General features: G+C 40.7%; 1 protein-coding gene across 1 annotated transcript; it reads left to right on the plus strand.

The window, feature by feature from the left end:
- Positions 1-10324: 10324 nt before the first annotated feature.
- Positions 10325-24938, plus strand: rhoh (ras homolog family member H). The gene is made up of 2 exons (XM_088910016.1): positions 10325-10635; positions 22310-24938. Exon 2 carries the CDS (start codon positions 22519-22521, stop codon positions 23089-23091), a length of 573 nt encoding a protein of 190 aa, XP_088766142.1. The 5' UTR covers positions 10325-10635; positions 22310-22518; the 3' UTR covers positions 23092-24938.
- Positions 24939-25577: the final 639 nt, after the last annotated feature.

Genomic DNA, 25577 nt, shown 5'->3' on the forward strand with positions numbered 1-25577 from the left:
GTGTGATCACGTGTTTTTGTCCTCTTTTAACACAGGAACTGACTTCAGCCTTTTAAATTGTACTTTGTTTTATAACACCGAACATTAAAACACAACAATGTTGTTCAACATGAAAGCTAACAGTGTGGTCTTTAATAAAGAGAAGCATACTGTACACTTCTACATGATTTTCTAGTCTCTGTGTTATGTACTGCACTGCATGCGAGGTATTTAGTGGAAGTTGTAAAACTACAGTGAAAAAGGTGGTTTCCTCAGCTCTCCACCAGAGGGCATCAGAACAAATAATAATTGCTTACACTTATATAGCACTTTTCTGGACACACCACTCAAAGCGCTTTACAGGTAATGGGGACTCCCCTCCACCACCACCAATGTGCAGCCCCCACCTGGATGATATGACGGCAGCCATAGTGCGCCAGAACGCTCACCACACATCAGCTATCAGTGGGGAGGAGAGCAGAGTAATGAAGCCAATTCATAGATGGGGATTATTAGGAGGCCATGATTGGTAAGGGCCAATGGGAAATTTGGGCAGGATGCCAGGGTTACACCCCTACTCTTTTCGAGAAACACACTGGGATTTTTAATGACCACAGAGAGTCAGGACCTCGGTTTTACATCTCATCCGAAGGACGGCACCTGTTTACAGTATAGTGTCCCCATCACTATACTGGGGCATTAGGACCCACACAGACCGCAGGGTGAGTTGCCCCACTAACACCACTTCCAGCAGCAACCTTAGTTTTTTCCAGGAGGTCTCCCATCCAGGTACTGGCCAGGCTCACACCTGCTGGGCTTCAGTGAGCTGCCAGTTGTGAGTTGCAGGGTGATATGGCTGCTGGCCGTATGGCTGTAAATGTCTTGATGTTCTGGTACAAGTTTGCGACCTGCTGGATCAGGCTTTAGCAATACAATGACAACACAGACACATTTTCTTGGCATAATCCAGACAATTACTGCTCTAATCAAGACCAGATTTCTTCAAATGGTGACATAGCTTTATAATATTGGTAGTGCGTTGAAATATCTGAAGAAACCCCATATTGGTGCTGCACATATTTTTGGAAAACCCTCTAATGCTGCATAGTCCTTAAAGATGTTTGATGTTGCTTTACAGTATGTTGCTGCTCCTTGGCCATACAATGACCATAGTTAATATTCAGATGTTTCATGTGAGAGATAATTTGGAAATAGCCATTCGAAATGTTCTTCAATGACCGACGAAAGGCCTGAAACCAAACGTCATTAAAAGTAAAGTCAGCGATTTTCATCATGTGCCACAACACATAATCCCTCTACAGTTAAGTAATGTAATTGAGCATCATAGTATCTAAACAATTACCGTTGTATAGACAATGGTTTCCAGAACAACCCAAAACGAACTGCAAATCTTTGAGTTTTGCTCACATCTTTCGTTCTTGTTCACATTAATGGGATTGAGTAGTGGATTTTAGCTCAGATCTGATGACAGATAACACGGGCGTTGGGTTGGGACCAAGATGGTTAGATAGCAGGTGAAAAGTCACAAGTTATAATCACTGCTCTGAGAAGAGGAGTTTAGTACAGCTTTCGACGTATTTTGCTCCATTGTAACATTTGCATCGATATTTGTCTCTCTGTGTTTCATTTTAAATCCCCAAATCGTGATAATGCGAGAGGCATGTTAGTTTTACGCAAAAGAACAAGCATTGGTTACTTCCACACTGAAAAAGCCCAGCGTTTTGCCTGTTAAGACTGTTTCACATGTGAGCCGATGGCCAAACAGCGACTCAAGGCCTCCGTTACGCAGCCTGACCTGGAGAAGTGGCAGAAGCTCACACTGTGCACAGACACCAGGTCAGATAGCATGCTCACAGACTGTGCTGCTGGTGGCTGTGAAGGTACTGCTGACGTTTGTGCCGATAAGCAATTGAGCAGAGTATAATAATAATAACTTACACTTATATAGCGCTTTTCTGGACATTCCACTCAAAGCACTTTACATGTAATGGGGACTCCCCTCCACCACCACCACTAATGTGCAGCCCCACCTGGATGATGCAATGGCAGCCATAGTGCACCAGAACACATCAGATAACTCCTTATGTTTTTTTTAATGCAGTCTATAATTTTTTTAATTAACCATCCCATCAACTTACTGAAAAAAATAACTTAGTCTAACTGGAAGTCTGATCCAGTCTGATCTGCTCTGGGTTTTCCTCTAATAGTGCGGATCCGCTGGAAGTCTGATCAAGTCTGGGTTTTTCCCTCTAACAGTCTGGATCCACTGGAAGTCTGATCCAGTCCGGGTTTTCCCTCTAACAGTCCAGATCCATTGGAAGTCTGATCTGCTCTGGGTTTTCCTCTAATAGTGCAGATCCGCTGGAAGTCTGATCCAGTCCAGGTTTTCCTTTAGTAGTCCGGATCCGCTGGAAGGCTGATCCGCTCTGGGTTTTCTTTTAACAGTCCGGATCCGCTGGAAGTCTGATCCAGTCCGGGTTTTCCTCTAACAGTCCGGATCCACTTGAAGTCTGATCTAAATTCCAGTAGATCCGGACTATTAGAGGACTATTAAAGTCTGCACGGATTTAAAGCAAGAATTGCCCCTATTGTTAAGAATCAGTGTTTCATGAGAAAATACTGCTTTTATTTATAGTTATTGAAACTACATTTCACTTAGCTTTATTGTAGCACTTTTAAGTTAAGGTGAGCCTATGCACTCACTGTTGCTGCCTCGGGTCGATCCCCACTGCCACCACCGGGGACGCGAACGCAGGCCTCCCGCATCACTCAATAGGGAACCAGCCCGCTGAGCTAAACGAGATCTCCGTCGACCCGGCATGCTCCCTCTTATGCGCAGGGACGTATTCGTTATACATTACAAATGTACAAATACAAATAGAGGAGAAAATACAGATAAAATAAGGAAAACAGTCCGGGTTTTATTCTAACAGTCCGTTGTTAGAGTGTTTTTGAGAAATGACAATGCCCTCATGGTCTCCTTAAGAGCTGAAGAGAGCTTTGCACAGTAGGTACTCTGTTAAAATAGCTCAGTAGGTAAGTTCTTTATTGCGTGATACTGGAGAGCTGCGTTCGCGCCCAGACAGTGAGGGACAAACTAGCAGCGCAGGAGCGGCAAGGGCTGAAACCCACGCCTATATCTTCCAGCTAAACAACTTCAATTTTTAAGAATAACTTTCTAATGGTCTCCTTAAGTGCTGAAAATAGTGGCCCGTTTCGTCTGCTGCTTTGGCAATCAAAAGCTAATTGGCAACTGGAGTAGTCAGTGATATACAAATCATAATCGTGTATTTGGGTAGAAAGCAAACATTTGCAGACCTATATCCTAGTTGATTGTGCTTCTGCTTCACATTCTGAGTGCATTCAGGGTTAAAGAAGGGCTAAAATACTCTAACAGCCGACATGTTTTCGTCTGCTAAAGCTCGCTCATACAGCTTCCCATTAGATATTATTTTGACTTTTATTTCCCACGCATATACTTTCCAGCTAAACATCTTCAATTTTTAAGAACAACTTTCCTCAGCTTGAGCGTATTCGTTACACATTACAAATGTACAAATACAAATAGAGGAGAAAATACAAATAAAATAAGGAAAACAGTCCGAGTTTTACTCTAACAGTCCGTTGTTAGAGTGTTTTTGAGAAATGACAATGCTTCACTCGGCTAGTTCTGTGTTAAAATAGCTCAGCGGGTAGCTATTTTACCCGCTCTAGTTTAGAAAACGTGTTTTACGTTTTCTAAACTAGAACAAGCGCTGTGGCACAGTGTTTGCATTTGTCTTCTTTTCACACGCTTTCTGTGAACGGATGCCGCCAAGGGGCTCCGACCAGCCATGTAAGGCCAATATTTTAGCTACAGTCCGACCACCGTTTTTTTCACAGGCGAACAGTGGCAGGAAACCGGCAGTGATCTGGAGCAGCATTCACGCCATCCAGACCCCCCCGGCCTACGTGTGCGACTACACAGGACACCACCGCAAGACATGTGCGCGTACAGTAGGTACCAGGCACATCCTGAGCGCAGCTGTGAAGGACTGAGCCAGGGCGAATTGCACAAAACAGGTCCTCCGTCAGTTGACAATAAAAGCATCAGTACAAAAGCCCATAATACAGCATTACTTTTCACCTGCGTCTCTCATTCTCTTCGTCATTTAGAAATGACAGACCTTAGAAGCCCATGTGGCTATTTGCTGTAATGTTCCTCTGAAAAGCTCTACACAGCCGCGCTGCATGCTCAGAATGAGTTCATGTCAGCTCACACCTGTGGTGAAGTAGCGACAAGCAAAATCAGGTTAGGTTTTGCACATTTCGAGCTGTAGAGCTCGTCTGGAGTGTCGTGTGGAGAAGGCGAGGGCTGAGAAGAGATGTTTCCTTTTTCAACGCTGAGACGAAATAATCGTATTTGGTATGAAAGAATGCCAGTCTGCCGGCTGATCACCCAGTTCGCTGTATTAAAATAATCCCCGCAAAGGAAGTTTAAAAAAGCACTGGGAAAATCAGCCCTCAATGAGCTGGTTTCCCCTCACTGGGGAGGGGAGTCCCCATTACCTGTAAAGCGCTTTGAGTGGAGTTTCCAGAAAAGCGCTATATAAGTGTAAGCAATTATTATTATTATTATTATTATAACAACCACGACAGAACATAAAACGGTATTCGAACTTTAAATATAAATAAATATTAGACCCAATGATTTCACTTAAATAATACATTACTGAACTTCATCACGAAAGTCTAGTCATGTGTAAATCCGAGCATTTTTTTTTTAAATGAAATATCATAACGGACTGGCGTTTTCTGGGAAGGTATCGTCGCCACCGCATGGGATCAAACCCGGGTCTCCGGCCTCACGCCCCCAGCGAACTTGCCAGCTGAGCTGGAGGAGACTTCGGTCAGACCCGGCGGGGCTGATTTAAAGCCAGAATGATCTGGGCGCGCTTCTACTGTTAGGAATCACAGCGTTTCATGAGAAAATACGGCTATTTATAGTTTTGGGGTGTTTTGGAACTACATTCCACTTGGTCTTATTGTTGCGCTTTCGGGCTCGCGTGGGTATGCGCCCTCACCCGCGCCCTTTGCTATTCGTGACACTAAAACAAATTTACAAGTACAAACAGAGGAGAAAATAAAGAAAAACTAAGGAAAACATAAACAGAACGAAAATCCAATTAACTGGCAGCGGTGATGAGGTAAATATTTATGTAACCAAGTTATATTTTTACATATATCAAATGCTTTCCTTGATTTAGCATTTTTCTTTATAGAGTTTAAATAACATTTCAACTCAAAAGTACTAAAAGAGAGAGTATTATTGGACCATAACTTATGAATATGAAATTTACCCAGGATGACTCCTAAATTCATTACTGTATAAATGTTCTTTTTCCAAATTCCCTCTTATATAGTACAACAAAATATCAAAATCCTTCATATAAAATTTGAGTATTCTAAGTTTCCAGAGAATTACGTTAATTTAATGTGCTCTGTCTGGCGATCTGGCTAAGGTTGGCGCAAGAGGTAGCAAGTTTAAGAAGCACTTAGTGATTATCAAGTGAGTCGGGAAGCATGTAGATTACGAAGGATTTAACGTGCTACTTTAGTTACGATGGGTTTTGGGAAACACTCATAAATTAATGATAGATCTTAAGATCGAGTTTACGATGTTCTAAGAGCTACAATGCTTTCAGGAAACTCACCCTGGATCCATTAGAAGTCTGATCCGCTCCGGGCTTTCCTCTAACAGTCCGGGTCCACTAGAAGTCTGATCCAGTCCGGGTTTTCCCTCTAACAGTCCGGATCCACTTGAAGTCTGATCCAGTCCGGGTTTTCCTTTAGTAGTCCGGATCCACTTGAAGTCTGATCCAGTCCGGGTTTTCCCCTCTAACAGTCCGGATCCACTGGAAGTCTGATCCAGTCCGGGTTTTCCTTTAGTAGTCCGGATCCGTTGGAAGTCTGATCCAGTCCTAAAGGGTTACTAAAGGGTTTTCCTTTAGTAGTCCGGATCCGTTGGAAGTCTGATCCAGTCCTAAAGGGTTACTAAAGGGTTTTCCTTTAGTAGTCCGGATCCGCTGGAAGTCTGATCCAGTCCGGGTTTTCCCTCTAACAGTCCGGATCCACTGGAAGTCTGATCCAGTCCGGGTTTTCCTTTAGTAGTCCGGATCCGTTGGAAGTCTGATCCAGTCCTAAAGGGTTACTAAAGGGTTTTCCTTTAGTAGTCCGGATCCGTTGGAAGTCTGATCCAGTCCTAAAGGGTTACTAAAGGGTTTTCCTTTAGTAGTCCGGATCCGCTGGAAGTCTGATCCAGTCCGGGTTTTCCCTCTAACAGTCCGGATCCACTTGAAGTCTGATCCAGTCCGGGTTTTCCCTCTAACAGTCCGGATCCGCTTGATCACGCTTGCTTCGGACGCAGGGTTTAACGCCTCCTGTTCCAGGACAGAGTTTACACTTGTAATGGTGCTTGGGGTTTGCCCCTTACCACCTGGGCGCGAACTCGGGTCTCTAATGCCCCGCAACAGAAAACTTACCTGTTGAGCTATAGAAGACCTCCCTCAACCCCGCCGGCTGAGAGCCCTGTTATGCGCAAGTATATATTGGGTATATTCGTTACACACTCTCCAGAAAATCCGGACTTAAACACGGATTTAAAGATTTTTTATTTATAGTTATTGAAACTACATTTCACTTAGTTTTATTGTAGCACTTTCAAGTTAATGTGGACATATGCGCTCACTGCCGCCTCAGGTCGCGAACCCGGGCCTCTGGCGTTACTCAACACAGAACCAGCCCGCTGAGCTAAACGAGATCTCCTTCAGCCCAGCCCATTACAAATGTACAAATAGAAATAGAGGAGAAAATACAGATAAACTAAGGAAAACAGTCCAGGTTTTATTCTAACAGTCCGTTAGAATAACGGACTCACTGTTTTTGAGAAATGACAGTGCTTCACTCTAACAGTCACGGTCTTCTAAGTGCTGGAAGTCGGTTTCTGTTAAGATAGCTCAGCAGGTAAGGTCTCTGTTGCGTGATGCCGGAGACCCGTGTTCGCGCCAAGGCAGTGAGGGACAAGCTAGCAGCGCAGGAGCAGCAAGGGCGGAAATCCACGCATCTACTTTCCACCTAAACATCTTCAAGTTTTAAGAATAACTTTCCGCATGGTCTCCTTAAGTGCTGAAAATAGTGGCCCGTTTCGTCTGCTGCTTTGGCAATCAAAAGCTAATTGGCAACTGGAGTAGTCAGTGATATACAAATCATAATCGTGTATTTGGGTAGAAAGCAAACGTTTGCAGACCTATATCCTAGTTGATTGTGCTTCTGCTTCACATTCTGAGTGCATTCAGGGTTTAAGAACGGTTAAAATACTCTAACAGCCGACATGTTTTCGTCTCCTATAGCTCGCTGATGCAGCTTCCCATTAGATATTATTTTGACTTTTGTTTCCCACGCATACAGTATACGTTCCAGCTAAACATCTTCAATTTTTAAGAATAACTCTCCGCAGCTTGAGTGTGTAACGGGGGGGGATGAGGGAGGTCTTCTATAGCTCAACAGGTAAGCTTTCTGTTGCGGGGCACTAGAGACCCGAGTTCGCGCCCAGGTGGTAAGGGGCAAACCCCAAGCACCATTACAAGTGTAAACTGTGTCCTGGAACAGGAGGCGTTAAGCCCTGCATCTGAAGCAAGCGTGAGCGTTTGTTGTTTAAACCCTTTTTGAAGTGTTTTACGTTTTCTAAACTAGAACAAGCGCTGTGGCACAGTGTTTGCATTTGTCTTCTTTTCACACGCTTTCTGTGAACGGATGCCGCCAAGGGGCTCCGACCAGCCATGTAAGGCCAATATTTTAGCTACAGTCCGACCACCGTTTTTTTCACAGGCGAACAGTGGCAGGAAACCGGCAGTGATCTGGAGCAGCATTCACGCCATCCAGACCCCCCCGGCCTACGTGTGCGACTACACAGGACACCACCGCAAGACATGTGCGCGTACAGTAGGTACCAGGCACATCCTGAGCGCAGCTGTGAAGGACTGAGCCAGGGGGAATTGCACAAAACAGGTCCTCCGTCAGTTGACAATAAAAGCATCAGTACAAAAGCCCATAATACAGCATTACTTTTCACCTGCGTCTCTCATTCTCTTCGTCATTTAGAAATGACAGACCTTAGAAGCCCATGTGGCTATTTGCTGTAATGTTCCTCTGAAAAGCTCTACACAGCCGTGCTGCATGCTCAGAATGAGTTCATGTCAGCTCACACCTGTGGTGAAGTAGCGACAAGCAAAATCAGGTTAGGTTTTGCACATTTCGAACTGTAGAGCTCGTTTAGAGTGTCGTGTGGAGAAGGCGAGGGCTGAGAAGAAATGTTTCCTTTTTCAACGCTGAGACGAAATAATCGTATTTGGTATGAAAGAATGCCAGTCTGCCGGCTGATCACCCAGTTCGCTGTATTAAAATAATCCCCGCAATGGAAGTTTAAAAAAAAACATTGGGAAAATCAGCCCTCAATGAAATCCCCAAGTCTACTTTTGCCACCAAACGAACAATTTCAGACTACAAACTCTTATGATTCTTATTATCTTTGGTCATTTCTGGGAGATAATCCAACATACACTAGTAAAGGTGTCCTATTTCAACACTTGCGGTGTGGGTTTGGAATTGAACTCACTACGCTTATTTTTCCAAGCAGAGGATATTGCATTTTCTAAAGCTCCTTTAAATACAGTATCTCAAGATTGTGCGACTGGACTGAGAGTCAGGAGATGAAGCCGAAGTCTTTCATTTGCGCGCAATGTTTTGGCAGTCTGCCATCTGTGGTTTCTCGATGAAATCTGTTATTTTATTTAGTCTTTAAGTTCGATCAAGCTTTGGTAGTTAAGCGGTGTAAATTGCTCGTCTTACATCGACATTCTTAGCCTCACGGATATTTGCGTCTGGCAATTCGGAAAAGTTTTATATTAGGTCCTTCCAAAAACCCGTGCCAGTTAATTTTGTGTCTTTATTAAAAAAAAATGGACGATTACATTTGTTCTTCATTTGTCTTAGCGTTAACTTACCTTAAGCCTCGCAAGACCCTGGCACGGGCTAGCTTTGACGAAGTTCCTGCTGGATTTGTATAAAAATTTATGTCCACATTATAAAAATATAATACTTTATTGTATAAAATATAATATTATACCGTGGCTTGAAAATATACTAATATACGTTCAGTTAATAAATTCAAATATTAACGTGTTGAAAAGTGCACAGAAACGGTAGTAAGAACACATAGTTCTCTGCACCAGCGCTGTATATAGTGTATAAAATAAAAGGACGTGCGATTTTAAAACAAATCATTTGAATTTTTAAATGATAATACATCAATTGGTTAATGTTTAGGGAACCATATTTGCCAAGAACCATATTAAGCGTTTTGTCCTTTTTCTTTAATAAAACGTCTTTAAATAATGATCATTCTTGACGTTTAGTCTTTGAACAATTCCCTGTATCGTTTCTAACAAAAATATCTCTCTAGCTTTTTTTGACATAGACACTTCTAAACCATGCGCCCACCAAAAAGCTCAAAGAGTAAAACAAATTAACATTCATTTTGTTATTACTAATACTATCAAAATGTTTGGTTATATTTAATTGTTCTTGAGTTTCAACAATATTTTTTATACAATAAAATATTCTTGTTGGGTTGATATTTGAAAATGGAGCGAAAGCTACGTCTCAGCCTCACAGCGAGAAATGTATTGTCACAAAATGCATTGACTCGATTTTAAAATGATTTTATAACTAGTTGAATTAAGTAATTAACATTTTTTAAACAAATCTGGATGTGCTTAATGCTTGAAAATGATTATTCAATATTTTAAATGTATTAATAAATATAGATCAATATTTGCCAGTAGTCCATGTTTCAAGTCTTTGGACAAAATACACACTTGCTCTACAAAAGTCATTTTTAAATTGGTTTAATGGGGTGCAATTACCAGCTATTCTGTAGTCATACGGTACATCTTTTTTAAAATATTTAATTGAAAGTATACTTGTAAAGTAATGTTACGCCTCTTTCTCCGTGCCACTGATTTATTTTATGCAAGGGCCGCTTTCCTTCAAATAAAGGAAAGCAATATTGTTACCTTGCTGAATGTGCAGAAAACCGCCTCCCCCGGACACCTGTCACTTAAGGAATGATGTCGCACCGGACGCCTTTTTTCCTTGTGCGAGCACGCTTACAGGAAGACTCATCCTCCGTATCTTGTGCGCTGTACTTGCGCATGACCTCAGCAGCAGAGCACTGTCGGTTGAACAAGGTGCCGCGGATCTGTAAAGGCCACCTCCCCCACAGACAGGAAGATGCTGCGAGTGTCGGCTCTGTTTCAGCTGCGCCCTCCAGCCCGCTCGACATCCTTCGCTCACAACACCGGCCGGACCGGAGCGCCCGAGCCGTGTCCCTGCCGCTGTGATCCTGGCTGCCTCTGTGCTCCTTAACAGACCCCCGCCGCTCCGGTTGAAAACTCGTTTCAGCCGTACTTCTCGATACAGAAGTGTTTTCTTTTGAGAAGGGGGGGAAAGATACATAACTTCACATTGTTACCCCGCATCCGCTCTTCACCTCCAGCAGCCTGTGCGGGCTACAGTTTTGGAACCGTCGCTCAAACGGTAAGGCGATTGCCATTATATTTTCATTTTTTTTTTAAATTTCAGTGGCGATACAGGTAACGATAAGTGTTGGGTGCTGAGGGAGCTGAAGACGTATTTTAAGAAAAGGAACATATTTTAATCTACTGAGATTAATTTGAGTTCAGATCACCTTCCTCGCACTGAAGGCAAATTTATATTTATATTTAAATTATATTCTATTATTACGCTCTGGGGGTAACCCTTAGATTACAAAACTAGATTAATATAATTGTTCTGAGAATGGTTTTAATAGAGTGTCTCAGCAATATCTATGCTGCTGTGGTCAACATTATTAATATTATAAACGATTACTTTTAAGATTTTTGCTCCACAAAATCGTTGAAATGTATTTTTCTAAATACCCCTGCCGTTAGGATGGATAAGAACATCTTGAAAGATCCTGTGCTCTAACATTTCTTGCTGTTGAACGACTGATAAGGGGAGGATTTTGAAATGATTACAGTACATATTTTCATTAAGTCTATACACCAGGTAGGAAAATTGAAACAGTGAACGAAATAATTTTTCTAACGTAAAGTCTCATCAAACATTCTAAAGAAATCATTCTCATTCGTAGGACTATACTATAAGTCTCAAGTGATACAATAATTCACAGGCTGTGTAACGTTGTAGCGTGTATTGTTGAGCCTGTTGTGTAGTTCTGAGACAGTTTCGAAAGGAAGTCTGCACGTACTCAAATTTCTGCAATTGATGTGGAGGTGGTTTTAAAATTTCCCCATGTGCTTATTGTCAAAACCTGTGGGTGCCCTTGCTATGGATTTAGAAAAGTGCCCTACGTTTCAATTAATAGCCCGAAAACTGTCAAGTGATGTACCGGTACCCACGTTTATGAGCTTATTTTTTTCTCTTTAGTTATAAAGAAACTTCTCTCGCTATCTCGGCCCAAAATGGCGGCGCTTCGCCCCTATGGCACACCTGGGGGGAACCGTTACAATAACGTCGGGTGAAACACCTTTGCTAACAGTTACAGCTCCGGCACAGATATGGTCTAATTAAGTATTAAAAATAGAAAGAGCAATTTTTTTTTAAAAAAAGGCAGGTGTTGAAAATACGGACTATGTAATGTATTCGCGAAGCTGGACTTCTTTGTACAAGAAACCCTGATAAAATGAAGATCAGCTTGACTGGGAGCAGGCAATATTAATTTGGTTTCTGACATTATCCACCAAGCAATGTAATGCGGGAATTTCAACATTTAAACTGGGTTTGTACATGGAACCTCCTCAGAGCAGGACAGTGGAGTGGCAGTCAGTGCTGCTTGCCTGTTGGTGCCGGTTTTCTGCGAGGAGTCTGCATGTTCTCCACCATTTCCATGTGGGTTTTTGTCCCAGCTTTCCACAGTCCAACGATATGCTCCCTAGTTTAACACCTCCTTCCCTCGTTGTTCAGTCTCCTCACGTGTCATGTAGGATTGTCTTTCATTGTAGCGTTTTCCTGCTGTAGTCATCCATTTGTTTCCCAGAATGGAATGTGGTGACCCTGAAGCTGAATGTAAATATTCTCCTAACTACTGTACATGCCCCTCAGTTTTTCTCCTATCGTGCAAGGCTTGCCTGAGAAAGTTGCACAGCAATTTTTTTTTGTTTTTTTTTCCATAATTTTCCATATTTACACCATGCAAATAAAATGTACAGTGGTTTAGGCCACACTTCCTTATAGTTGACTATGATTTCACCATATTTTACTGCTTTAACCATTGTGTGCCATAGTAAACGTTTATCTTTTATAAGGTCTGTGCTGGACATTACAGTACTGACAATCTATTTATTAGAAGGCCTATACCCACTGACTGCATTGTACAGTGAACAGTTTTACAACAATACAAACTGCTTTTTGGAAAGTAGTTACTTTTTTTTATTAGAGGGACAATGTATGCCTAGTTCAAACATCTGGAGCCACAACTTTGGGAACTCATTGCTGAGCTCAGTACATCCCTAATAGTAAATGTGGAATGAAAATCTTAAAATCATGTTGACACCGTAAATCTAAAATTTATATCAAAGCACTCTCCCAATTACTTGTCTCTGGGAAAAAATGTTTAGTTTTTAAAATGGATTAGATCATTTTGCGGTAGTCTACCTTTTCAGTAAGACACTCTTTCTCTGAATGGAATTAATAACAATATTAAAATTGATTTTAGTGGCAGTGAAATTTAGACATTACATTTAGCTAAGTGCCAGGAACGGTCAACTGCTTCAGTTGTGTTCAATAATAAATGTGTGGCACAGTAAATTCGTTTTTAGTTTTTTTGTAAATACGTTTTTCAATTTGTCATAAAAAATCATTTGGGTTTCCTGTAAATATGTAGAAATTGGTTGTATGTACTGTATGCCAGTTGCCACACATATCATAAGTACTGAGTAAAAGCTTTTTATCTTGTGAAAATCTTTTTGAGTTGTGCTATTTATAAGCAATGCTTTCCATCACACACTTTCATTTGAATTGAGTGAAACTTTTCCATAGAAGTCAAAAGGGAAAATTAAAGATATTTGTTTCACAAGTTCATAAAATGAACAACTTTTGTAATATAATTTAAAAGCAGTCTATTAATTCTTAAATTTAAATATCTGCACTGATAGTACTTCACTTTTAACCAGCTACCAAACATTTTTAATCTTTTTACTTTCCCATATTTAGGTAGTGTAAAAAGAGCAGTATTTGTAATTGATTACTTTCTTCATATTGTAACTTGCAGTTACTTTTTAATTTCATGCTTTCCTTTTGCGCTGTAGTTAATCACACAAACAACACATTTGAAAACTGGAAATATTGTCATGATTATTCTCTGCTAGCTGGGCTAATACAGAAGATGGTCTCAGGCTGTAGTTCTTATTTATGTTAAAAATATTTTATTTAGACATGTTCACTCAGATCATACCAGGCTAAAATGAGGTGTTTTCTGTCAACCGTATAACTTTGACACATTTGTGTAATGAATTGGAGACAGCTGTATAGGTCAGTACACATATTAACTGTATTATTTTGGATTGTTATTTGATTTATTTGTACTATTATTAGGGACTTAAATAGGAGACTTAAGAATGCTTATTTTCAGTTTAGGTCTGGTTTGTTGATGTTATGTCTATAATAAATGTGTTTGTATATTATCATTCTCGACAAGGCCTCAGACTTCTCAAATACGTGTCAAGTTGGTTTCTGCTTCTAAGTAACGTAGACAAACCCGCCTTCCAGAATTCAGGTTCCAGTTGATGACACTGTCGCTTGACATTTCTGTTTCTGGATCTGATAAATATGTTTGTCTGGAACAAGATCACCAAAAATCTGTAGATGCAAGACTCCATTAATGGCCCTGAGGATGATTCTCTGCCTTCTTCTATGTCCTAAACACTCCCTTTTCTTTTGTAGTGCATAAATCACTCAGCCTAGAAGGCTTTGCCTTGTGATTAGGAATTGATCACGGTCTTTTAACAACAAAGCATTTCACAGCTTCTGTACGGTGGCCCCTTAAAGTTGAACAATATGGAATTGTTTTGTTTAAAATCGAGGAAATGTCAACGTTTTACTTGTGTTTTTATATGTAAACATATAAATATTGTAAATGAGGAGGAGATGCTCATGGGATGATTTGGTCAGTGGAGTTGAGAGTCCAGTGACCCAAGGTATACAGTATATAATTCAAGTTGTACTTGTTTACCTTAACAATATTGTCAAGATCGTTTGTTTTAAAAAAGAAAGCAACTCTTTAAAATCATCCTAAAACTAAGACAAAGCAACCAACAAAATCAATAAATCTTCCTTTATATCTCTGATCCTTAATGTCATAAGGTTGTTCACTGGTTAGTCTTGTTTAGGAGTTCTTTACTTTCGATATCAAGCAGACGCAACGGACAAGAATAATGTGAGCTGAAATGCTGGCACTTTGTAGATAAGGTGGATTCACTTGTGTAACGTGTCAGTTAATGTCATATAACAGCAGAGACCAGACATATGCTGCAAGACGAAGCTGAATTAAAAAATAACCCCTACATTGTTACATTGTTTGTTCACTTTAAAATAGTGAATTGCCCACAACTAAACTATGCTTTGTGCAGAATTAGGCAGAATCCTGACTTGGTTGCATGCTTCTATCCTGAAGTCCTTGGATCGGCTTCCTGTCAAGTTTTGTTTTGACTTCAAAATCCTCATGCTCACCTATGAAGCTCTGCAAGGCTTGGCACCTCAGGAGGTATTATCTTCCTACTCCCCACCTTGCAACCTTCATTCATCTGACCCAGGTCTCCTGTTCATCCCACTAGCTGGTCTTCATACTATGGGTGACAGGACCTTCCCTTGCTATGCCCAGAACTCTAGAAGTCTATCCCTAAGGGTAACAGAGAATCACCTCCACTGAGCTCTTTCAAATCCAGACTCAAAGCCTTGTTCTTCAGAAAGACCTTTATTTAATTGGTTCAGTTTCTGCCCATGGGTCTTCTTCTGCATTCCAAACCCTTGTGTTTAATTGTGACAATTTTGTTACGTCTTCTACTTGTTAACTTTTTTCTCACTGTAAAGCGCTTTGAGAAGTTACTATAATAGGCACTATATAAAATAAAGCTTTATATTATTGCTACTAGAAAATGTTGTAGTAGAGGATATTTAAGGCATGGAAATGTCCAGTTTCACAATAGTTACAATGTCCTGCTTGAATAGTAATTATAGGGCTCTTCATTTTCAGCGCTCATTTTTGATAACACAAAATAACTTAAAATTGAACATAAGCCAGTCCGGGTTCCTAGTGAAAAAAAATTAAAAACCTGGCCTTTTACAAAGCAAGATGAACCGCTTTTCACTTAGCACCAGAACTGAGCAGTACGTCTTCAATCCCTCAAGCAGAGTTTGGTGGTGTCACTGATCACCAGTCCTGAAGATCATTTACTTTGCATTTCATTTCCGTAGTTTCATCGGTTAGCCCAAAGTGGGCTTTTGTGGTTGTGGGTTCATTCTCCAGCAGTTACGTGGTCTGTTCAGATAGATTTCTTTTCTGTGGAATGTAGCGTATGATAATTCCATTTGATAAAGTCAAGCTAAACTCAAAGGGTACACCAAATGTACCTGAACTCAACTTATACTAAATGCGGATGTAGTCGAGACTCACTTACCACTATGTACATTTTAATGGAAGATAAGGGTTGGGAAATAAGTGCAGAAAACAGGAACCATGAGAATTTAAAACTGCCTTTTGTTCTTGGTAATACATAAATGGCGACTGTAGTAATGCAGCTTAAAAGAGTCGCAGTGTTGAAACTTAGTAAACTTAGTCAAAGACACTGCACATTTACTCTACATAAATAAAAAGCTTCTGCATAGCTGGTTTAAATTCCTCTGGATCTCTGTGCAGAGTGAAGGTGCCTGAAAGGGGGTATAGAACTGAGACTGTAAATGAGAATATTTTAAAGGAAATTTGAAAAATCAGGTGGGCATCTCATTGATGTCAGTTCTTGACAAAACTGTATAGTAAACTACATGCAGGGGCTCAATAAAAAGATCAGTGCACAACATTCCACCCTGTTGGTAAAGAGCCCTAGATAACAGGTGATAGCAAACTGAGAAACTGCCAGAATGGGCAACCAACCGAAGAGAAAGATTAGAGGTTCACTAAACAAACAAAACATATAAAATCACTCCTCCGTCTTAGATGTCTTCCGCCTCAGAGTGTCATGGCTGAGAGTTCTGTTCATTGAACACACCCTGATTTTTGGGGTGGCAATTGAAAAGGACGTTTAAAAGATTTCTACAAAGCCTGCTGCAAAAAAGTGATCTTGAAACACATTCTTCAAGTATACAGTGTACCCAAACCAGGCAATTGAGGAAGAAAGAGAGCTTCCTTTTGATTTGAAATGACTGGTTTGTTTGTTTTGGCCCGCTGGTCTCAATTGACAGTGCCTTGCTGTGCTGAAACAGAGGGAATCGTGGTCTCAATGCATCACAGAGTCCAAGCAGAAGACCTCTGTGTTACTCCTGACTTGATCGTTTCTGTCTCCAGATGCTTGTGACACGGCTGTGGAGAACCCATCGACTTATCCGCCTAACTCTGTTTTAATCCAGGAGAGTTGTAAAAAACAAAATGCTTTGTGGTGTGTAGATGCAAAAAAAGTTGTGAGGTGTCTGACTTCCCCAGGCACTAGTTCTGACACACAGACCAGAAGCGGTTGCTAGTATGAGGTGAAGGGTATCAAGAAGAGATAGGTGATGTCATCAGTGAGCACCATCCACAAAGCCTTGAACCACACACATTGTATTTTTAAAAATCTCAGAGCTGCCATTCTTGAGACTTTCTTTATCTTTGCAACTGCTGCTGAATGTAAAATTAAATACAGTTGTCCCTAGAGTGAATCTCACTGGGTGGAGTACATAATTACACATACTGCTCTGAGGAGGTTTTAGATATTGTGTGTCTTTCTACTCTTTGTTACTAAATGTGTTTCCTCTATGCAGGAGCACAGCTCTATGGCGATTTACATCTGACATTCTTCGGCCATTTTGCTTTAAGCTAACAGTAAATCTTGATAAATCTGGACTTCATAGTACAAAAAGTCATCTTTAAACCATGTGGATGTGTAGAGTGGAACAAATGCAGTTAACGACAAGGGAAACCCGGCACTGACCCAATTAGATTTACAGTAATTGGTAAATGAGAAGGATCTTCTACAGTATTGTGCAGTAGTTACTCGTGTATAGTTTACCCCGAGTAGTTGTAATCAAGTTTTTGAAGGTTTTGGGCAGTACGTTCAGGGTGGTATGGTGGTGCAGTGGCCAGCATTGTTGCCCATACTGCTAGATTAATAGGCTTCTGGGAAAACTGGCACCAGCTGGGAGTGTGTGTGTGTCTGTGTCTGTCCTGTGATTGACGCCTCCTGTCCAGCCTCTCCTGCAACCCTGCATCAGATAAAGAGGTTAGAAGAAGGATGGATGGAAGGTCAATTAAACTTAAACATTTCTAAATGACGTCTGTTCTCTTCTCACCCAGACTAAGCTCTTTTAAGAATGAATGTTTCTACAATATAGAATACAGAGGTGACGTATTTATTCAGTGTCCTTATTCAAGCAGTTACATAACTCTAGACATGTCTGATGGGTATGAAAGAGTGCACTGTGCTCATGTGAATTGTACATTTGGACTTAGGGCTTATTAGGTAATATATTTGAAGATATGCAATTCTGGGCACTGGGCAGCTTTGAAAGATTCATGGTCCGGTGCAGAATCTCTTCCACTGTGTCCATCTCCAGATAAAATCCCACTAAAACTGCCAAACCCCTTAAGCAGAAAAAGGTCTCACGTTTGCACACCTGCATTTTCTTTTGCTAGATTTGCATCTTTAAACAGTAATCTCCAGAAAGCTAAGCAAACAATATTGCTCTTGTTAAACTGGTACCCCGAATTTAAAAGAGAATACTAGTCATTGGCATTTGTAATAACTCCAGATGAATGACTTGATTAGCTCAGAGATGAAATGCAGAATTCACAACGACGTGAAAAAGACTTTTAAATCACCTTGTTGGTACTTCTGAATGTACAAGGAGCCTCTCTCACAGGTTGTTAAAATTGGGAAACTTCTGATCGCCCAGATTGTCAGTTTGAAGACTTAAGGCATGTATTGCAATACCAAGCACACCAGCAACGGAAACCAACCATTCATCTTTATTTTTACTACAGTGTGGCCTGTGTTGCAAACGCATGCTGTGTGAATCTTGGTGCAGTTTAATTTAATTCTGTATAAGAGCCTTTTAAAAATCCAAACCATGATGTGTTTCTTTCCTGATCTGTCCAGTAAAAACAGCAGATTGTGTTCTGAAACAGTGTGGAGTGCAAGTGACTCTTGTTTTCAGATGGGTGTAGATATATATTCATTATATTTGTCTTGCCTGCTCTTCTATAACACCGTGCTCACAATTGCAGTACAGACAAATATTATTTTTATTTGTGAATAAAATGGGCAGATATACAGTAAGAAACCATCAATGTTGTACATTGGTTGGAAACTGCTGTGTATAGTTATTCAGCGAGAGTCTGAGGTCAACATTTTCCAAAAAATCATGTTCAGAAAATCATTTTAACATTTTACCTGGGATAGAACTGTACATTTCTTTATTCTTTTTCGTTAATCAATTGTCTTTGTTATACCCACTAAAAAGAATTGAAACAAACCAAACAACAGTTATTGTTTTTAAACTTTGAAAAGTGTGTGCTCTCCTGTTTCAAAACCAGGCTCCTGAAGATCAATTTTCAGCAATAATTTTTTTTTTAATCTAAGGGACAGGTTCTAAGGGAGATTTCAGGTGGAGTCAAGTAGTACAGCATTGCGTTTGAAGCTGATGCAGACACAGCTACACTAATACCTGCCTAGCCCCATTCAACAAAACTGATATTAAAACTAACCCTGAAAAGGTCGAAAACAACAGACTAGCACAGGACAGCTATTTTTTAAAAATGCAGGCGAAAAAGAATAAGCTACTAACCAGTTGCTGTTTTATATTTTTAATGTTTTTTTGTTATACTAATAATGGGACTGATATTGTAAAAAAAACAACATAATTATCACCATTCAATACACCTAAACACAAACTTTAAAAAAACTGTAATAATGAGGTTCACTTGGGTTAACTGATAAATTGGCACCCAGAGAGAGTGAATTCCTGTGTGAAATTTCACTCCTTACAAACTTTATCAGCTTTACATAGTTTTCTAGAAAAACGTGCCATATTCTTGCCTGATCAGGAAACTTAATATTTTACTAAATGTGTAAGCTACAGCTTGGTAGCAAAATGTTTTAAATATGTACTTTCAAGTAATACAGTTTGACACAAGCCCGAATGCTGCAAGAACTGAAATTAAAATCATTTTTTGACAAGTAGCTATATTGCAATTTACACCACCAGCAATAAAAAACATGATGCATAATATAAATATTAAGTAATGTATGATAGTCATTTATGAACAAGAAGGATAGTTAAAACTGAATCATTTTTTAAAATTAGCATGGTGATTTTCTGACAATCCCAGTAATTTCTGCTTGTCGACCACAGAGTCCTGAGAAAAACCTTACAGGCCAGTAAGCACATACAACAACTTTTCATAGAAACAGGTTTAAATTTCCTACTTTTAATTGTTCGAAGTCTAGGAAGAATAGTCTTTCTGAATTATTCCACTACCAAGGCGTTATTCACAAGTGATGTTTGTACAGAAAAGACCTAGGTTTATAATTTGGACAAAATAAATCTCTTTACAGTAAGTAAAACAAACATTTCCCTAACTGACATTATTGAAAAACACAGGGACCTAAAACATTACTTAGATAGACATCTGAAAAATATCAACTTGACTTTTTTAGGATGAATGAGTTTTTGTTCTGTTTAATTCATGTGGCATTAAAAGTATATGCTCATGCCGTATACCTTTTGGTTACATGTATTCAAAGTATCATGAAAAGGCACTGAATTATTTTTTTATTCTTTTATGAATTGTTTTGTGAAGTATTAAACTTGAAGAGCATTTTGTACATCAGGTAGGGTAATGTTTCATCTCGGTTTTGTGTGAATGAAAACAAAGAGCAGAATGAGCTGCTCTTGGCGTAAATCTTGCAGGAGTGGAGTGGTCAGATGGGGAGGAAATAACCAAGTACATCTGAAACACTCGGTATGAAATGAAAAGGCTTGATAAAGTCTTATCAAAAGGAAGTTTATGAAGCAACACATTTTGTTCAGGTTCAGATGCGGGTGTCAGCTTCTTTTTGAAGAGGAAAACCATCCACATGGTTTTATTTTTTTACAGTATTTCTTACCCTTTGCTTATTTGCAGTTACACCAACACACTGGCAATTCAAATACTCTTGGGTCATTTCGATGTGTAGTCTTGTTTTTCACCAAAGGAAGCCTTATTTCCAGAGAAAGGTTTGCGGTTTTACTTTCTGAACTGCCAGTGTAAAGCCCGCTGATATTGCAACACAATTGTCTGGTGAAGGCAAATAAAAAAGGAACTGATTGAGGGGAATATAGGAAGTCAGTGTTCAGCCTAAACAATACAAAACCCTCTTCAACTTTGAAACCATTTCAATTCAAAGACTATAGATGGATCTATCAAACTGATCATCAAAACCCTAGTAGGAAAAATGAATGTACAGGTGGGGGAAGTTTTTAATAGTTTTTAATTACTCAAGTCATTGGCATTAAAAGGAGGCTCCTGCCTGCACCCCAGGCGATATGGACCTTTGACCTCCAGCACTTTTCTGCTCACAGCTCAGTCAGCTTTTGGAGCCAAACGCAACTGGGGCACAAGTTTTCGTAACTGCCTGACACAGCCTTAGGCCACCAGACCACCAGAAAGGAAAACACCGATGTACACAGTTAGAGCAGTGCCAGATTACAAGTCTTCCTTGTTCATTATGACTACCATGGTCAGTCTTAGAGATGTACCAGGCCTGGTGTGCCACTCTCATTGGACTGGATTGGGTTAGGAATGAACACGGAGTTTTAATTGGCTTTCGGGGAAAATACTACTGCAGCTGCTCCTCACTGTTCTTTAACCCTTGTGCTTGAGTCACCTACTTTTGAGGGCTCATCTATACAGCACCATCTTTCTTGCCACTATATGACCTAAGAGTATGTGCCACTTACTGTAAATGTGGATAGAATATCTCTCTTTCCACAAGTTCACTCTCGCACATAATAATATGCTCCAATACAGTACTGATGTGAACCACAGAAATAAATGCCTGACGATGGAAAAACAATTTCCTTTAATTGGTGGCTGCTTAAAAATTATTATGCGATTATTGTACCACTCAGATGCATGGATGCTAATATTGCTCATAATGTATCTCCTAACCTGTTCTGGCCTCCTTCTGAAGTATGGATCCTTACAGAAAAGTGCATGTTGATTGTTTGCAGTGTTACTGTTATTGAAAAAAGAAATAATCAGCAGACGTGAGCTCTGAAGGTCTGATGCAGAGGGATTAGTGACAGGCGGTGAATTAAGGCTTGTGATGTATGTTCACATGCGATGTCCGGAGGGTAACTTCCTGAGCTGTGGTGACAAGAGTGTGTTGTAGATTTGCGTGTGAGCTGCTCAAGGCCTGTATCTGCACCAGGCTGTTTCGACTCGTCATGTTATATACTGTATCAAAGGGCCTGCTGTGACTGCAATAGCTGCTGCACCAGCAGCTCCACGGAGTAGTTGTTCGTTTTGCACATACGGACTCCCTCTTAAAACACTGAGGATTTTTGTGACAGGGCTCTGCGCCGCACTAATACACACGAGGGGTTTGTTCATTTGCATGCTCTTGCACATTGGAGGTGCGACGGTTCGGATTTTCCCAGCACACCGCAAAACCGAAAATTACATTTTCAAAGAGAAAATCAACTCCAAGCTGAACAATAAGAACAAAGGACACAACCAGACAGAAACAGAATACAGACAGTTTTATAGATCTCAAGAAGTTTATCATGCACTTTGTTGCCTACGGGCAAATTTTATTAATTTTGATGAGAAATGATGAGGCGGCCTGCTGTATGGTACACTCAATGGCATAGTACACAGACAAAGAGCAGTGAGTTGAAGTTACCAGATTTAGACAGTGCCAGTGTTACAGATGAGCTTCTCGTTCTTACAGTAATATGCGTTTCAATTTTGTTGCAGGTGTCTTCGTGTTCCAGCTCTGGAGGCAATGACCAGTTGTGGAATATCTTAACGGAGCGAGAGTTTCATGGTTCAATCCCAGGCACAAGGAAGCACAGTGGGAGTGCATGTACTGCGCTAGACGTTAAACAAGCCCTTCAGGTGCCTGGAGCTGTCCCCTTTCCATCCCCCTTTTCCGCAAGAAAGACTCCAGGCAGAGCAAGCAAACCATGAACTCGATCAAGTGTGTTTTAGTCGGCGACACGGCGGTAGGCAAGACCGCCCTGCTGGTGCGCTTCACCTCAGAGACCTTCCCGGACTGCTACACGCCCACGGTGTACGAGAACACAGGCGTGGAGGTGTTCATGGACGGCATACAGATCAGCCTGGGACTGTGGGACACCGCGGGCAGCGACACCTTCAAGAACATCCGGCCCATGTCCTACCAGCAGGCCGACGTGATCCTGCTGTGCTATTCGGTGTCCAACCACACCTCCTTCGTCAACGTGCGCCACAAGTGGATCAGCGAGGTGAGAGAAAACCTGCCGCGGACCCCGGTGCTGGTGGTGGCGACGCAGACGGACCAGCGGGAGATGGGGCCCCACAGGGCCCACTGCATCACCTCCACCGAGGGGAAGAGGCTGGCCCACGACATCCGAGCCAAGGGCTACCTGGAGTGCTCGTCCCTCAGCAATCGGGGGGTGCAGCAGGTGTTCGAGTGCGCGGTGCGGACCGCTGTCAACCAGACCAAAAAGCAAAACAGAAGGAGGTTCTTCGACGTGAACCAGTGCAAGATATTTTAATGACTTCCTTTCCGTTGCCAATACTAAACCAGCCCCTTCAGGGGGGGCTATGTACCAGGTAACAATGCCGATCTGGGAAGTGCGGAGACTGGCTCACAGCAGCAGCAGCCCCAGGAATGACGGGCAGCTGAGTGACTTGCACAGAGGAAGAGGAAGCGCTTCGTTTCGCGTTTTATTTAACGAGATAGCAGTCGTCACCCCGCTGAACCAGCCTGATAAACTTCCCACAGATTTAAACACGAACGAAAAAAGTCTGACCGAAAAACTGAACTTTCTTTTTATCGTTCATCAGTTTAAGTTTGCTCGTGCGTAGTGTGAATTCCATTTCGCGGCGTCAGACGTTCGTCGAAATTTGCATTAGAAATCTGACTTGTCCCGACTTGCTCTGATTAAACTGCCTTTGTATGACTTGGGGCAACACTGCTAGTGAGAAAAATAACAGCACTACTGTGATTACACATACGTGTTTTATGACATTTAAAAGGATCAGTAAATTAATGGACGTGCAGCAAACAAAAAATATTATATTTTTATGAATTGGATAATCGTTTTTCATGTTCTCATGCAGTAAACTTTGGTTCGTGAGGCAATATATGTAAAATAGACCACTGTCATTAGACAGGTAATTCAAGGTACTTTATAAGAATGTACATTAATTCACCAGCTGTAATTCCAGCTATTATTGATGTCTGTAACTGTATATGTAAAGGAGTCTCATGCTTTGACTGTTTCCCTTCGGAATATCATCAACGGTGTATCCTTCAGAACGAGGACTGACTATATGGATGTGTATGTTGTAGACTCGACACATCCCATCTTTCTTGTATTGAGTTCTGTGGCCATTGTCCCTGCACTCATTTACACCTCCCAGCTATTGTGTTTGACACCATGATATTTATCGTTAGCCTCGTATCAGAACTAGGGATATTGTCTAATGGAATTTAACATTGTGACATTAACGTTCAAGAAGCTAAAATGCTCAAATGTGGTTCTTTGACTTTGAACTGGTGCTGTTTAAAAGACTTTTACGGATTTCGGATTTGGATGGAGGATGTTTTTAAAAACATGTAAATTAACCAGTGTCAAGGAACATGGAATTTCTAGCACACTGAAAAAGGTGTTCTAATATTGAACATTTATCAGACTAAATTTATGTGAACAGCATGGAACATTCTGTGTTCCTCATTTTCCAGGGTTAAAATTTAGGGTTTATAAGGCTATAAAAGCATTTCAGTCTGTTGTTGTTGTAGGCTTGGGTTGCCAGATAGGCCAATGATATGGGCAGCAGAGGCTTGTGTCAGCCCAAGATGGATTTTCAAACATCTTCTTCAAGGCTGACATTCAGCTCAGCTGCATATCTCGTGGGCACAACGCATACACACTGCTTGATCTTTACAGAGGCTTTAAACCATGGTTCTTCTTTGCTGTAAGATTAAGAGCCTGTTCTGTCGCAGGTCAGTCATGTCCTGGTTTTCAACACATCAGCACGAAAACACTTAATGTCACAGAAGTAAAATTAAACTATATTTATGGTAGTAGCAGCTCTTTTTGTCTTTTTCACATTAAAAGTCGACAAAAATGTTGCTTACTGTAATTTTTTTATAAGTGAGTTAGTTAATGTAACTCTAAGGGTACTGTGTACAAATATTTTTGTCAAATTTTCATAATGTCACTATTTATGTGTGTAAATCAGAATGATTTGCTGTTATAATATTTCCAATATGGTCTTGAAGGATACCACAGCTCTGCTGTACTTCACCACAACATCATTTTGTATAGATCTGTTTTCTTTTTCATTTGTCATACTGCATGTTTCAAGTAAAATCATTAAACTGATTTCAACAAAATATTTTTGAACCAATTCTTTCATAACACCACAAGATTGGTCTGTCAATGTCTTTCTTATATTTTCAAAGTGTCCTCCTTACATGTTCTTTTCTGTCTCTAAAACAATGCTTAGATGCATAATTACCTCATTGTTGTTGTGAAATTTTTCATTTGCTTGACACTATTATAAACAGTGACTTACACTCGTACTCATTTAAACATATTTTACTGAGCCAATCTGAGTGAAGTACCTTGCTAAAGGGAACAACAGCGGTATAATAAGGACTTACGCAATCCTGCAGTCCACACCCCTCACCACTACTGCCAATTTCAGCTACAAGTATCGTGAGTATGGTTTAGCGGCTTGGTGCAGCTCTTGTCCTTTCTTCTTGTCAGATTCACTCAGGCTCTCCCATGTTGCTTGGGGATTACTTATGAACAGCAGTTTTCAGGTCTCATCCTCAATTGGATTAAAGTCTGGGCCACTCCAGGAAATTCACTTTCTTGGTCTTACTGTTTCGGGGTTTGAGATGTTTATGGGCAGTCACATACAGTACAAGCTGCCTTTATGGAGTGACTGCGATATTGTTGAATCATGGATATTTTCTCCCATCTCAACCGCTGACCTCCGCAACTCTTTCGAAGTCTTTTGGCCTTAG

Source organism: Atractosteus spatula, chromosome 1 (genome assembly GCF_055471065.1).
Source record: "Atractosteus spatula isolate fAtrSpa1 chromosome 1, fAtrSpa1.hap1, whole genome shotgun sequence".
NCBI classification, from domain to species: domain Eukaryota; kingdom Metazoa; phylum Chordata; class Actinopteri; order Semionotiformes; family Lepisosteidae; genus Atractosteus; species Atractosteus spatula.

Bases quoted from the DNA above. Each gene is read 5' to 3' on its own strand.
- rhoh (XM_088910016.1), top strand. From the start codon at position 22,519: ATGAACTCGATCAAGTGTGTTTTAGTCGGCGACACGGCGGTAGGCAAG.